Here is a 15,445-nt window from a genome sequence, read left to right as displayed (position 1 = left end):
CAATGTTTATATCCTTGAGGGGATTTTGATAATAATCAACAGTGAACAGTATACAAAGGAATATTAATGTATTAGTGCTGTCTTGACAGTGTTCAGCTTTTTATGCTGCACATTGTACAGAAAAGAATGATTGTATTGTCTTATGTCAATCCCAACATGTTAAGCAATTTCTCCAAATATCTTTGACTTTCCTTAGAAACCAGTTATAGGTCTCAACTTGTGCCCAGTGGCATATCATGAGCAGCATGATAGGAGCTGTCCACTTAGTAGTGGACACAGTTTACTCAGTAGTAAACTGCTGGAGCTTAGATCAACAAGAGATGCTTTTAGGGAAGAATACTGTATTTGTTTCCTATTGCTGTGGTAACAAATTAACCATAGTCTTAATGGCTTAAAACAACGTATAAAAGCTTCCATGGCCTTTAAGTTCTAGAGACCAGAAGTCTAAAAATGGATTTTATGTGGCTAAAATCAAGATGTCAGCAGGGCTGTGTTCCTTTTGGAGGCTCAGAGAAGAATCCACTCCTTTCCTTTTCCTGCTTCTAAGGCTTCCTGTATCCATTCATGGCTCCCCTTCAGCAATGACATCACTCCTACCCCTGCTTCTGTCATCACTTCTCTTGCTCTGACTCTCCTACCTCCCTCTTTCCCTTTTCTGGACCTTTGTGATTACTTTGGCCCTACTCAGTTAATCCAGGATAATCTCCCCATCTCAAATTCTTTAATCACATCTGCAAAGTCCCCTTTTGTCATATAATGTAACATAGTCACAGGTTCTGGAGAAGAGGATGTGGACAACATTGGGGAGGCCATTATTTTGTCTACCACAAGTATTTTATGACATTTAGAATTTCTGGCTCATGGTGATAATGAGGAGCTGATTGTTTAATTCATTTCATTACTGTTTATAAATTCTCTACACAGTGCACTCCCTTATTCCCTGCAATACCTGGGGAATTGACACTCTCACTGCTTCTGTTTGGTACCTGGTGCTCAAAACTGAGCATTGCTCTCCTGAACCCATTTAGAGTTTATAACTCTTTGGTAGCTAATGAACTTGATATCTTTACTACTTCTTTAAATCTTAGTATTTGGGAACTTGGGATGCTGACCACCCATGCCTTTTTTTCCTGACTGCAGAAGCTTGATTCTTCAGCATAAATTCTTTTAGTAAAGCCAATTGCCAATCCATACCTTTGATCATTCAAGTTTCTTTTTTTCAGGGTATCTCCCACAACATCATTTCATTCCATTCCTTATACAGCCAACCCATATTTTAAGAGCATGAGAATATATTTTGTGTGGTGTTGGCACAAGCTCAAGAAGGAAAGAGAGAGACAGAAAATGATTCTAGGGATATTTTATAGGATAATGATCTGCCTCTGTCTCCATGCAAATCACCTAGGTGCTTATTAAATGCATATTTTAGGGCTTAGGGGCCTGGGATTTAGAGACAGTATCTGGTATCACTGAGAATCCAGGGGTGCTTATTATACATGTTTAATTTGGGGGACCCACTCTTCTAGAATATGCTCTCTTCTAAGACTTAGGAATGTGTTTCTAGAAGACATCTAAATCATTTGGCAACTGCTTTCCTTGTGATGTTTCTGAACCCCACCCAACTCCACAGGATGCCTATGCTATTCTAAATGGATTTCAAGTTGAAGTAACCAAAGAAGAATCAGAAGCAGTTGATACCTTGAGATACTCTTTCAACAAATTGCAGGGCAAAGCTGTAAGTACAAATTTCATCTTTATTTTTTATTATGTCACTATCTGCAAAAAAAAAAAAAATTTCATACATTTTAAAACTTAATACCTGTTACCTGAATTGCTTTACTGATATATAATCTGCACACCAAAAAATTTTCCATTTCAAAATATATCAGTTCAAGTATACAAAGTATACAAATCTTGATCTGGGTGATGGTTACATGAGTGCATATACATCAGAATTCATCAAGCTGTTCACCAAGATTTGTGCATTTTATTGTATGTACCTCAAAAAAAGATTTGAAAAACCAAACTATACAATTCAGTGATTTTTAGTATATTTACAGAACTGCACAACCATCATCATCATCCAGTATTAGAATATTTTCATGACTGCAAGAGAAACCCCACACCCATTAGCCATCACTCCTCTTTCCCCCCATCTGCCTAGCCCCTGGCAACCACCATTGTACTTTCTGTCTCTATAAATTTGACTACTTTTGGTACTTCATATAAATAGAATCATACAGTATTTGTCTTTTTGTGACTGGCTTATATCAGTTAGCTTGTCCTCACGTTTCATTCTGTTTGTAGCATGGGTCAGAATTTCCTCCCTTTTCAAGGCTGAACAGCATTCTGCTTCACATGTTGTTTATTCACCCACCCATGGATGGCCACTTGGATTGCTTCCGCATTGGGCTGTTGTGAATAATGCTCGTAATGAATGTGGTCTTTGGAGCCCTGCTTTCAGTTCTTTTGGATGTATACATATACATATATACACACCCAGGAATAGAGGTGCTGGATTTTATACTAATTCTGTTTTTAATTTTTTGAGTACCACCACACTGTTTTCCATAGTGGCTACTCCATTTTGCATTCCCATCAAGGCAGCACAAAGTTTCAAAGTTCTCCACATCCTAGCTATCACTTGTTATTTTGTTTCCTTGGTAGTAGCAACCAAGTCCTACTCACTACTTATCCTAATGAGTGAGGTGATGTCTCATTGTGGTTTTGATTTGCATTTCCTTAATGATATATGATACGGAGTGTCTTTTCATATGCTTTTTTTGTCATTTGTCTTTCTTCTTTGAAGCAAAGTCTATTTGAGTCCTTTGCCTATTTTTCAGTTGACTTGTTTGGATTTTTTTTGGTTGTTTAGGAGTTCTTTATATGTCCTTCATATTAACTCCTTATCAGATACATGATTTGCAAATATTTTCTCCTATTCCGTAGGGTGCCTTTTCACTTTATTGTTTGTGTCCTTATAACCCTGTTTATTACTGCAAAGTAGGTAGTTATGTCCCCTCTTTATTCCTAATTTGAGTATTTGAGTCCTTTCTTTATTCTTGGTTACTCTAGGTAAAGGTTTTTCAGTTTTGTTGAGTTTTTTGAAAGAAACTTTGTTGATTTTCTCTATTGTTTTCCTATTCTCTGTATAATTTATTTGTGCTCTTATTTTTCATTTCTTTCCTTCTTTTTGCTCTGGTTTAGTTTGTTCTTCTTTGCCTAGTTTGTTAAGGTGGACGTTAGGTTACTGATTTCAGATCTCTGAAATCTACTGCATCTTTTAATGCAGGCATTTGTAGCCATAAATTCTCTCTAAGCATTTTTAAGGTTAAGTATTTATATACCACAGTTAGACATTGAACTCCAAGGGAGAGTACAGATTTTTATTGAATATTAATTAACATTTTCTTAAAATTTCTTGTTAGGGAAAGATTTGTCACTTTCGATTGACAGCAAGATTGAAGCAAGGCACAGTAGCAAGGGCGTAGAGCTGAAACTGGGATTGTGACTTATGATTCAAGCTCTGCCACCAGCCAGTAGATGGTACAAGTTAATAACCTTTGTTTCTCAATTTCTTCATGTGGTCATTTGGAATATATTAGGAAATTTTTTATATGTGGTTGAGGTAATGTGAATAGATATTTTTTAAGAATACTCATGTTCATTTAAATTCATGTTTTATATTGACTAATTGCTCCTTTTTTTCTAAAGTATCATTGATATACAATCTTGCATTGGTTTCAAATGTATAACCCTCTGGTTCAACAGTTACCCAAATTGTTAAATCTTCACCCCACTCTAGTGCAGTTACTATTTATCAACATAGAAAGATGTTACAGAATCATTGACTGTATTCTCCATGCTGTACTAACATCCCTGTGACCAACTTATATTGTGATTGCAAATTATTGTGCCCCTTTATCATCCCCCTTCCCTAAATCTGTCCCACACCCTCCTCCCTTGGTAACCACTAGCACTTCTCAGTGTCTCTGAGTCTACTGCTGTTTTGTTCCTTCTGTTTTGCTTTGTTTTTATATTCCACAAATAAGTGAAATCGTATGGTATTTGTCTTTTTCCACCTGGCTTATTTCACTGAGCATAATACTTTCTAAATCCATTCATGTTGTTGCAAATGGGAGGGTTTGTTTTCTTTTTATGGCTGAGTAATATTCCATTGTGTATAGTACTACATCTTTATCCTTATCTGTTAATGGACCCTTAAGGTTGTTCCCACAGCTTGGCTATTGCAAATAGTGTAGCAATAAATGTAGGGGTGCATATATCTTTTTGAATCAGGGAGTTTTGTTGTTGTTGTTGGGGTAAATTCCTAGAAGAGGAATTACTGTATCAAATGATATGTCTCATTTCAGTTTTTTGAGGAACCTCCGTACTGCTTTCCACAGTGGTTACACCAATTTACACTACCACCAACAGTATAGGAGGGTTCCCATTTCTCTGCATCCTTGACAACAGTTGTTATTTCTTGTCTTTTGATAGTGGCCATCCTAATTGGTGTGAGGTAGTTGTGGTTTTAATTTGCATTCCCTGATGATTAGTGATGCGCAGCATCTTTTCAAGTGCCTGTTCGCCATCTCTGTTTTTTTCTCTGGAGAAATGTCTGTTCAGATCCTCTGCCCATTTTTTAATTGGGCTATTTGGTTTTTTTTCTCATTTAGTCAAGATATTTTAATGTAAGACTAGTTAATTTTCCTCCAGGTATTTTAAGTTACATTTTTTTTTGGTATCATTAATCTATAATTACATGAGGAACATTATGTTTACTAGACTGCCCCCATCACCAAGTCCCCCCCACATACCCCATTACAGTCACTGTCCATCAGCATAGTAAGATGCTGTAGAATCACTGCTTGTCTTCTCTGTGTTGCACAGCCCTCCCTGTGCCCCCCTCCATTATACATGCTAATCATAATGCCCCCTTTCTTCCCCCCACCCCCTTATCCCTCCCTTCCCACCCATCCTCCTTAGTCCCTTTCCCTTTGGTAACTGTTAGTCCATTCTTGGGTTCTGTGATTCTGCTGCTGTTTTGTTCCTTCAGATTTTTCTTTGTTCTTATGGGCTATTTGTTTTTTGGGTGTTGAGGTGTATGAGTTTTTTATATATTTTGCATGTTAACCCCTTATCAGATGAGTTGTTTACAAGTTTATTCTTCCATACCGTGGTATGCCTTTTTCTTCTGCTGATGGTTTCCTTTGCTATAAAGAAGCTTTTCCTACTTGCTCATTTTAGTTTCCCTTGCTCAAGGAGATGTGCCTAGGGAAAAAATTGCCCATACTTATGTTCAAGAGATTTTTACCTATGTTTTCTTCTAAGGGTTTTATGGTTACATGACCTACATTGAAAGGTCTTTGATCCATTTTGAGTTTACTTTTATGTTCGGGGTGAGGCAGTGATCCAGTTTCATTCTCTTGCACGTAGCTGTCCAGTTTTCCCAGTGCCAGTTATTGAAGAGGCTGTCTTTTCTTCATTGTATATTCATGCCTCCTTTATCATATATTTACTAATTACTCTTTAAAAAAAAAAGTTGCTGATTTAGTTAGGAAAGTGAATTTTAGGAAGGAAATGGGGACCCCTCCACTGAGATTTAGTGAGGCTCAACTTTCTCTTATTGTTCAATAGAAAAGATTCACTCGGATTGTTCTTCTCTTTGTTAGTGTTAAACCCATTGACTTATCCTTTACTACAATCACTGTTGAACTTCAAGTAGTGTAAGTTCCAACCTAGATAGGTGTGCTACTGTTGAGAACAGTTAAGAGCAGGGGCCCTAGAACCACACTGCCACATTTTGAATCTTGACTTTTTCTCTTACTGGAGCTGGGGCCTTAGGGAAATTAGTTTCTCTGTACCTCAGTTTTCTCACTGTAAAATGGGTATAATACTAGTATTTACCACAAGAGTTGCTGTGAGGATTAAATAACACATATAAAGAACCTGGCAAACAGTAAGCATGAATTAAGTGTTGGCTGTTACGACTGAAGGTTTAAGCAGAAGTTTCAAAGACCATTGTGGTGGGCATTTACTATTTTTTTAAATAATCAAAGGAATGTCACTTTCTTTTAGGTAACTGCTCCAATGATGGCAACCATGTGAACCTACTAGAGATTACTAATCCCCGACGTTGGCCTGGTCCGAGACAGTATGTGACCCCAGACTTGGCCTGTAGTAGTAACTGATGTTTCTCTGGCCACAGTGGCCTGAGCTAGATCAGCCAAAAAACTTGTTCCTAACTGCAGTTAGAGAAGATGGATTTGCCTCTTGGGTCATAAACTAAAATTAATTGTGTCTCTATTTGTGCATTTGAGTTACTTCTGTGCTTTTAAAAAAAATTTTCTTGTTTGTTTTATAAACAACACTGCAGAGATATCCTTGTTCATACAGGACATCTATGGGAGAACAAACCTGCTGGAACAGAATTACAGTTTTCATTTAAATGTGTTAGTTTTAGTCTCATGTTGAGTATTCCTTTTTTATTCTAGGTTTCTGTACAAGATGAACTAGTTCAAGTGCAGCCAAAATTTAAAAGTAATCTGCTTGAGTCTGTGGAAGTTTTTCGTGAGGATGTAATGAACTTTGCAGAAGCATATGAGTCGGTAATTTAAGTATTTACATGCTCTGTGTTAAAATGTCCTGTGCTGTGTTCACATGAGATGCAAGTAATGAAATCTAAGAAATACACTGTGATTTATACATTTTATATGAGTGGTTATATTTGCATATTTGCAGTTATAAATAAAAGGGGGGATGGTAGCTAGTCCTTTAAGTGTGTTTTTATAGAGGAAGAAAGAAGATTTAGCTGTTACAAAGAGTAATAACTTTTGAGATTGTGGAAGGAACAAAATGTTTTTGTCCTTCCTCAGAGCCAGATTCTCATAGCTGAAAAAGTAATGCAGTTGTTGGAAGGCTGTAAGAAGCTATAAACACCCTAATACCAGGGTATTATGCAACTGATTTTTTTTTTCACTCATTCTCAGAGAACCAAAAGGGTCTCATAAAATAAATAATAAATTTCATACTTAGTCAGTTCCACTGAATAGTCTCCCCAGACTATTCAGCCTGTTTCAGTGACCGCTAATGGCTGACCTCTTTTAGTTAAACTCAGAAGTTGGACATATTCCCCTAAAATGTTCTACTTTCTTTTAGTGATCACAGTGCATCTGGATTTACAGCCCTTGGTGCTACTCATATAACACTTTTTTATACATGCGGGAAACTTATTACCTCTTTTAGTTGGCTTAGGCAACTTTATTGGCACATCATTTCTATTATATTAGGAATCTGGTCCATTTAGCATATCCATAATATCACAATTGTACAGATCATTTGGGGCCCTTTTTGCAACTATTTTCTGGCTGACAGATGCCAGACTGCCTTTTGCCTCTTCCAAGTATTCAACCTGTGTGTCTGTCTGTATCCATATTGAGCTGAACAGTTAGTGAAAGGAGGCTGTTCTCAGAGCTCTGTCAGTTATTCTACTGCACAACCACAGCATCATCGTTTATAATCATAACAGCAATGAAATAGAGCTCTAGTGATTAAAGCTTCATACAGGAGGTAATTTTATCATTTTTTTAATTAACTATGTCAAGGTATTTTAAAATGAATGTAAGCTGGAGTGATGCAAATGTTTTAAAATTGATTGTAGTCATGGTTACACACCTCTGTGAATATACTAAAAACCACTGAATTATCCATTTTAAAAGGGAGATTGTATCATGTGAAATACATCTTCATAAAGCTGTTACAAAAAATAAATAAAAGCTTTATGTACAGGACAAAATTAGACCATTTGAATTAAAAATGTTCATTTATTTAAAAGGAAATAATAAAGCCAATAAATTGATAAATACATATGATTAAGAATTAAAATAAAGGTTATATTATTCATTACAGGAGGGACCTATGGTTCCAAATATACCACCCCAAGAAGCTAGCAATAGGCTACAGATATTTCAGGTAAAACTGCATTTTTTTGGTTATATTGACAATGTATTGTTATTCTTTAAAATGATTTCAGGGAAAAAACTTATGTGTTTTACCTTGCAATGGAAAAGTAAATGTTTAAAGTACATACAGATTTTAATTCTATTCTAATCTAAGTGATGTAATTAATTCCTTTTCTTATATCCCTTCATGCTCTTCTCTACAGAATATTACTCTGTGTTTTTAGAGAGCAAACTTAAGTGTATACCTTATTCTAGTCTTAAGCATCTCATTTGTATATAAAATGATTTAAAAAATTCATAGAATAATAAAATATGTTAAAATAAGAGTTTAAATACTAGCAAATGGTTTTCCTGACTTTCCTCTATAGCTGTTATTTTTCTTTCTTCTGCATCCATGACTTTAAACTTCCCAGCTCCTTTGTCCTACCTCAGTGTCATACATTGCTCATTGAATCATCTTTTTCATCACTGAGATGGCTGAGCATATCTAGAGAAAAGTCACACAGCCATTTGGGTTAATGTTTTGCAGATTCATGGATTCCTGTATAAGCTAGACCCTCAGGAGCATCAGGCAATGTTGTTATTTGTTCTGTTCTCTATCCTGTTTCCTACAGTGGCTATACTATATGTCTATGCACTCTTTATGACCCTATCCCTTCTGCATTCTTAGTCATTAAAAAAATACTTTTCAGACACCTACTATGTGTCTTGGTTGATAGAAAGTCGATTAAGAAAAGGTTCTTACCTATAAGCTGCTCAAATCCATTAGGGAGACAGAGAACTAGAATAGGTAATAACAAAACCATGCTGTGAGCACTATGATCTAGGTATGAGGGCTTGTGTTGTGGAAACAGATGTAAGGTGCTTCCAACCCAGATGGGTGCTGGCAGGTGAGGCAGAGAAGTCTTCCTGGAAGAGGAGGCATCTAAGCTAGGACTTGAAGGACTGATTAGGATTAGCCAGGGGAAGAAGGAGGGAAAACAAGCTGGGCCCAGCAATGAGGAGATAATCAGGGGGATTTCAGAAGCAGGAAGGTTTAGGGATCTGAAGAAGTGTGATGTGGGGTGCAGTGGGCACAGAGGGATAGTGGTGAGGGATGGCACCGGAGAGGGCAGAAGGCACTGACAGGAGGGCCTTGTGTACTGTGATCCAAGAGCTCATGGCCTTTCGGGAGGCATGGAGTGCTCCATTGCTCAAGAAGGGCATGATAGGATGAGATCTGAATTTTCAAAACAGCTGTGTTTTTAAGAGATTTCTCTGGCATTGGTGTGGAGAATAGTACAGAGGGAGTATGGTTAGACTGATGGCAGTTTCAATAATACAAGCAAGAAATTGTAATGAGTGGGCCCCAACAAGTGTACTTGGAATGAAACTGGATGGTTCATAAGTTTATGAAAGAGACTGACTTGATAGGCTTGAAGCCAGGGCTGAGGGGGAAAGGTCAAGGTTTTCAGCTTGGGCGAGTAGATGAGGGTAGAGCTCTTTGCTGAAGCACATATGTGGGAGGAGTAGTTTGGGGATTTGTTCAGATGACCTTGTCTCCAAATTTACAGACAAAATGTTGGTTCTGTGGTGCGGATTTCAGAAAAATGAGACCCCTCGCAGACCCAGGGGCCTCTGTATCTCTTGTCCCTTCTTAGGTCAGCCCTTTTCTCTCCTGTACTCCTAACCTCTTTATCTTTACTAAACCCTCCCAATCAGCATTTTAAAGGCTGTTTGTCTTTCCTTCTTAAAGTAACAACAATAAACATCTCTCTGTCCTGCACCCTACTCTAGATCTCACTTTTCCCTTTTCCTCACCCAGCCCAATTTCTGCCTGCCTTTATACTCAGGCAGCTTCCATGGCCACCCCACCAAGGAGGTACAGAGCTGCTGTACCCAAAACCAATGTTTTCTTCTTTACTAGGAACACCTAAGTTTCACAGCAATGCAAGCCATGTGAAGACTTTCTGTAATTTACACTTAGTTTTGCTGCACACTCAGTAGGTATTTCTGGTTCTCCTTTTACCTATCCGAGATTACTTCATAACCACCTGATAATTGGGTTTTTCACTTTTTGTCCCAAAGCAAATAAATGGAGGAGTGGAATCAGTAATCTTGTTCTCATTGCTTCATACATATGTTCCATAGGTGGTTCAGGCTGGTTCCATGCAGCCTTTTGCCAAAAAAGGTTCAATCAAGTTGAATGGTTATTTCAAGTTGCAGGTTTTCCTGGGAGTGGTAGGGATATTTCAGGCTTTTTACATTATAACCAACTGGAATTTCTCATATTTTACTTAACTTTCAAGTATCTCCCTTGAGTGTTTCAAAGTAGAAGATCTTTACCCTGGTAAGAAAAAGATTTCTCCAGGATCACTGGAGCAACCAGGAATTGCAGCTGGTCCATAGTGAAGAAACTTGTGCAAAGCAGATGAAGTCATCTGTCTAGAGCCCAGTGTGTGTGCTGGTTCCAGGGAGGGTAGGTCTAGGCCAGTAACTCTTGTGGATTGCTACAAGGTAGGTTACATGTGCTGACAAGGATTTTCATGGGAAGCAGGAAACACAAGTCCTTCACTTAAACATGATGTCCTCAGACCAAGTCCCTCATTGTTGTCAGAGTTCTCACTCCAGAACTGTGATTGTTACTCTTGGACTAAAACCAGCTCCTTTGTGCTGGACCCTGGAGGAAGCTCTGATCCTTTGCTATCTGAAGTCCTCGAATTTGGACCCAGGATCCCAGGGAAAGGTCTCTGTCTCTGGAGGAGCCAGGCCTAAGGCCGATCTGCTCACCTGGTGGCTGCTAGCTGAGCCAAGTGGAAGCCTTCAGCAGTAAAAGCAAGATAAATAATGAAAACAGATAGTACTGTTGGGTGGTGGTAAGGGCCAAGGGAAAAAATACAGCATGGCAAGGGCATAGAGCACTGGCCTGTACGTATGTGGAGTGGGGTGGAAATCTAAAATACTGCCTTCAGAGAAGGTCTCCTTGAGAAGGTGACATTTGTTGAGCCAGGCAGTGTCTGGAGGAGCGAATTTCCAGATGGTGGTTAGAGCAAGTGCAGAGGCCCTGGGTAAGAGCATTTATGGGAAATAATAAGGAGGTCAGTGTAGCTGGAGCAGCATGAGCAAGGAGGGAGTACTAGCAGTGAGGCCAGAGGGGTAGGGAGGGGACAGGCTGGTGAAGCCTTGCCAGCCCCGGGGAAGGCCCTGGCCTTGGTTCTGAGTGAGAAGACTGACCTGATCTCACTGATGTTTGTGATGAATCACTAGGGCTGCTGTGTTGAGAACAGATTATTGGCAGTCAAGGATAGAAACAGGGAGACTCATTAGGAGGGTATTGCAGTAATCCAGGTGAGAGGTGATAGTACCTTGAACCCAGAGTGGTGGCATTGGATCTGATGAGGAGATGGAGCCCAGGTATATTTTGAAGACCCAGTCCTTGTTTTTCCCTCAGGGGTTACCAATTTCTTGGTCAGCAGCTGGGACTTTGATGTGCCACTTTTTTTTTTTTTTACCAGGGGTGTGGCACTCCATTGAAAAGACAACGCAGGGCCTGTCTCTTGTCTTCTTGTACCTTCTGTTTTGCCTATGCCTTCGGCTGAGCTGAGCCAGCCATTTGTCATGCATCTGGCTGGATATGTGACTTGCTGTCATATTTGCAGATCCAACTCATCTCAAAAGCACGTGCCCCCCTTTGCCCTCCAAAAAATCAGGCAGTTGCCAAGATCTAGATCTGGGGAAGAAGCAGGCATCTCACCGTGGGCCTCAGGTCCCAGCGGTGTTCTCTGATGCAACTTGACTCAGATGTTGGGAGTTTTGAGCACTCAGCTGGCCTGCTCAAAGCTGATGTCTTGTTCCACATCTGGCTGGTGCTGCGGTACTTTTTCATTTTAGTTGGGACCTGAATGGAAAAATGAGTGATTGGCATCCATCAGGAGCCTTCATCACATTAGCAAGATTTTAAATGTCATTATTTTAATATATGATAACTTTGAATTTTTTGTTACTCCTTTCCTAATGTTCACATAGTGCCATGGACTCCATTCAGTAATGTATTGAGTTACCACTATACTAACCACCAAGGAATATAAAAAGTGCAAAATAAGGCCCTTGCCCTCTAGGAACTGAGAATCCTTTGGAGTTCCTTCAGGGTCTCCACACCTTCCTGATTTGGCTTCTGTAAAATGTGCTCATGTGTCTATCAGATCTGTATTTACTATCTGAGCATTGTGAATCTGATACCAGATATTTCCAGGGCTGGGAATTTAGGTTCTTCTTGATATGTTAACCCTTCATGTAAAGCACACATATTGTGTCACAGATGGATTATTTCTGTTTGCTTTGCTTTTGAGTTTTAAACACTGTTAATACTTAGCATTCTAAGTGTGGGAGATTCAAATCCCAATTCAAAAACCATGTGCTTTATCTTTCCTGATTTAAATTGTTAGAATTATTTCAAATGGTTTTAAAATGGAATCCTTCATTTCATAGACTACTGCTTGAAGAGAAAACACGGTTGAATGGATTATACAACACTTCACTCATTTGAACACTGTAGGAGAGATGACTGGTTTGAATTAATTTGTAAAAGCCTGGATTATAGATTTTTTTTAAATGCAGTTTTATCACTTTCAGATGTATTTATGGGAACTTGAAATATAGGTCATCTGGGGGCCACTTAATATATTAAACAAATAATTTTATATAAACTGGATGCTTTTAGAAGGCTTGAAAGTTAATTTTCTTAAGTGCTTAACTTTTCCTCTGATAGCTTGGTATCAGTATAAATTTGCTTCACAAATCCTTATTTCCTAGATGTTATTAAATAAACCTCAATGTAGCTTTTATTCTGATTATAGTAAATTGTCCCTTAATGGAGTCTGAATTAATTATATTTCACTACAACCTAAAAACCTTTTTATAGGCCAATTTTGATGATCTGTGGAGGAAATTTGTTACATACTCCTCTGGTGAACAACTTTTCGGATTGCCTGTGACTGACTATGAGATTTTACACAAAACCAGGTAAAGTTAGAAATTGTATGAGTATTACATGCAAATAATTAAATACTGACCATTAGAAGAATCATGTCATTATTAAATCTTTTATCATGCATTTTATCTCTGCCTCAGGGAACTCCTAAATATTCTCCTTATTCTTGGCTGTTTCTGATCCACTGGACACATATTCTTCACATACCAAATAAACGTTCTAGGGAAGTAGAAAATACAGTCCAAAAATTCTGGTGTTCAAGGCATATATTTAGTCTATACTCAATTTTTTTCTTTTCTCTGTTTTTGAATAGTGTCAGTGATGGTTCACAAGCATGGAAATTTTGCATACCTTTTGTGTACTAGAGGAATAGCCATCCTTGGCCCTTGAACCCTTCTACTGCCTTTATGCTAAGTGCTCCTCCCTATTGGATACGCAGAGAACTCACTGAGAACGGAAGACCAAGGAAGTTAGTTGATTCTAAAGAGTAACATTTGATTTTAAACAATAATCTAGTTTTAGACAAGTATATTTTAATAGAATTTTAAACATACTTCCCTCAAAGGCAAAATTGTACAGTGGTATTAGCTGATAAAGATCTTATTTTTAGAAAAGAACATAGTTGGGTCCTTTCAAAGTCACAGCATGAAAATATATTGGCAAAATAGACATGAAATTGTCTGAAGAAAAATTAATGCTTCAGTCATTTAGAGTAGATAGTTTCTATTCTTTTAACCAAGAAGTTATTCTCCAAGCTTAACCCAGAGACTAACTGTGTTAGAATTGCAATGTCTGGTTCTTGCCCCTGATTTACTGAATAAGAATCTTGGGATTGGGTGTTAGAGAATCTCTATTTTTATTAATTCTCCAGTTAATTCTCTTGCACACTCAGTCTGAGACCCAGTGGCTTCTCTAGGTATTCTAGGAAAAATAATCATCCTTATTTACCATTTGAGCCAGTGGACCTTTAAATTTTTTTATATTTTTAAGTAATTTATGAATAATTTACAAAAGTAAGAATAAAGGAATGGTGACAAGCAATTTTATTAGAAAACGTAATAAAAATTTAAGCAGGAAAAAAAACTACTTTTACTCCATAATATCCTGGTTTGAAGATATGTAAGTATATTGCAATTCCCACTTGTCCAACACCAAATGCAGTGGTGTTTTTTTTCCCTACACATATATATAACACTATATAACATATAACAATATTTTGCACAGCAGTAATAGTAGTATAACTTCATTTGGGTTACCGGACCTGATTTCAATGTGTGTAAGTATGTGGGAGGGGGTCTTTGCACACATACTTACACCAAGCAATTTTCAAACCCCAGCAGGGTGTTGGAGAACTCAATTCTGATGCTACCTGCCTGGAGAGCACCAGATTCCCAGGCTAAGGGCTCCATCCAGAAGACTGCCCTTCAGCCCCCACTCCAGACACCAGTTGCAAGCCCTAGGCAGTTACCTGTGAGCCTGTGACCTGCCTGCTACATATGGGAGGTTCCCACTATCTCCCCCTTAGATTTGATTAATTCGCTAGAGTGGCCCTCAGAACTCAGGAAAACACTTAAGTTTACCAGTTTAATAAAGAATGCTGTAAAGAATACAAGTTAACAGCCAGGTGATGAGAGACATAGGGCAAGGTCCCATCCCACAAATAAAGAAGCTTCTATGCTCATGGAGCTTGGGGCCTGGCTCTGTGGCCCATGGAGGAATTCTGATTCCCAAGCATAGAAGCTCTCCCCGACAGAAGCAGGGTCCAACCAAGCACAGCAGGCAGAGAAGAGCAGAGCACAGAGAGATCAAAAAGCTCTTCTAATGGGTTTTGTGAGGGCTTCATTGCATAGTCATGGTTGACTAAATTATTAGCCATTGGCTGAGTCAGCCTTCAGTCCCTGCCCATGGGTGGGGGTGTCCAAAAGTCACATTAACATGACAAAACACCTATTTTCACCTTTAAGACTCTGCAGTGTTTTCAGGAACTGTGAATGAAGACCAAATATACCTGGGAAATATGTATTTGGTCACATGAATGATCAACTATGTATTTCTTATAACTCATTATATCGCATATATATATATGCACACACATGAAATGGAGACTGACTTTTGAATGCAGCCAGCTACCCATCAGCCGTCATGTATGAGCCTGGACAATACCTATGTTGTAAACCCAAATTCCAGATTTCAGATCCATATCCAACAGCTTCTAGCTTACCATTACTTCTGATTTTTCTTGCATTTAACATTGTTAAAACTCAACACTGTTGAAAACTCTGACTCATAATTTTGTTGAAGAGAGGAACACCATCTTCTCTGCACCATAAATACAAAAATCTTTACTTTTAGATTTGAATGATCAAGTCAATGACATTTTTTCATTTCTGCATGTGTTGCCTTTGACATTTATCTTTTTATGGAATGTATCAAGTAAAACTTACCCAAACATCCATAATAATGAAAGAACAGTATCACCTTTTTCACAAAAGGGGATAGTCTAGGTTCTTGT

General features: G+C 38.3%; 1 protein-coding gene across 1 annotated transcript in view; it reads left to right on the top strand.

Annotated features, from left to right (window-relative positions):
- The window catches only part of DNAH8 (dynein axonemal heavy chain 8), a 336,734-nt gene that overhangs the window by 123,631 nt on the left and 197,658 nt on the right, over nt 1–15,445 (top strand). Inside the window, exons 30-33 of the mRNA XM_073224126.1 lie at nt 1,631–1,735; nt 6,498–6,611; nt 7,912–7,974; nt 12,865–12,965. Coding sequence (XP_073080227.1) covers nt 1,631–1,735; nt 6,498–6,611; nt 7,912–7,974; nt 12,865–12,965 — 383 coding nt within the window. The remainder of the gene's footprint in view (nt 1–1,630; nt 1,736–6,497; nt 6,612–7,911; nt 7,975–12,864; nt 12,966–15,445) is intronic.

Source organism: Manis javanica, chromosome 16 (genome assembly GCF_040802235.1).
Source record: "Manis javanica isolate MJ-LG chromosome 16, MJ_LKY, whole genome shotgun sequence".
Lineage (NCBI taxonomy): Eukaryota > Metazoa > Chordata > Mammalia > Pholidota > Manidae > Manis > Manis javanica.
Note: the sequence above shows the minus strand (reverse complement) of the source record. Positions and strands in the feature narration are given on the sequence as shown.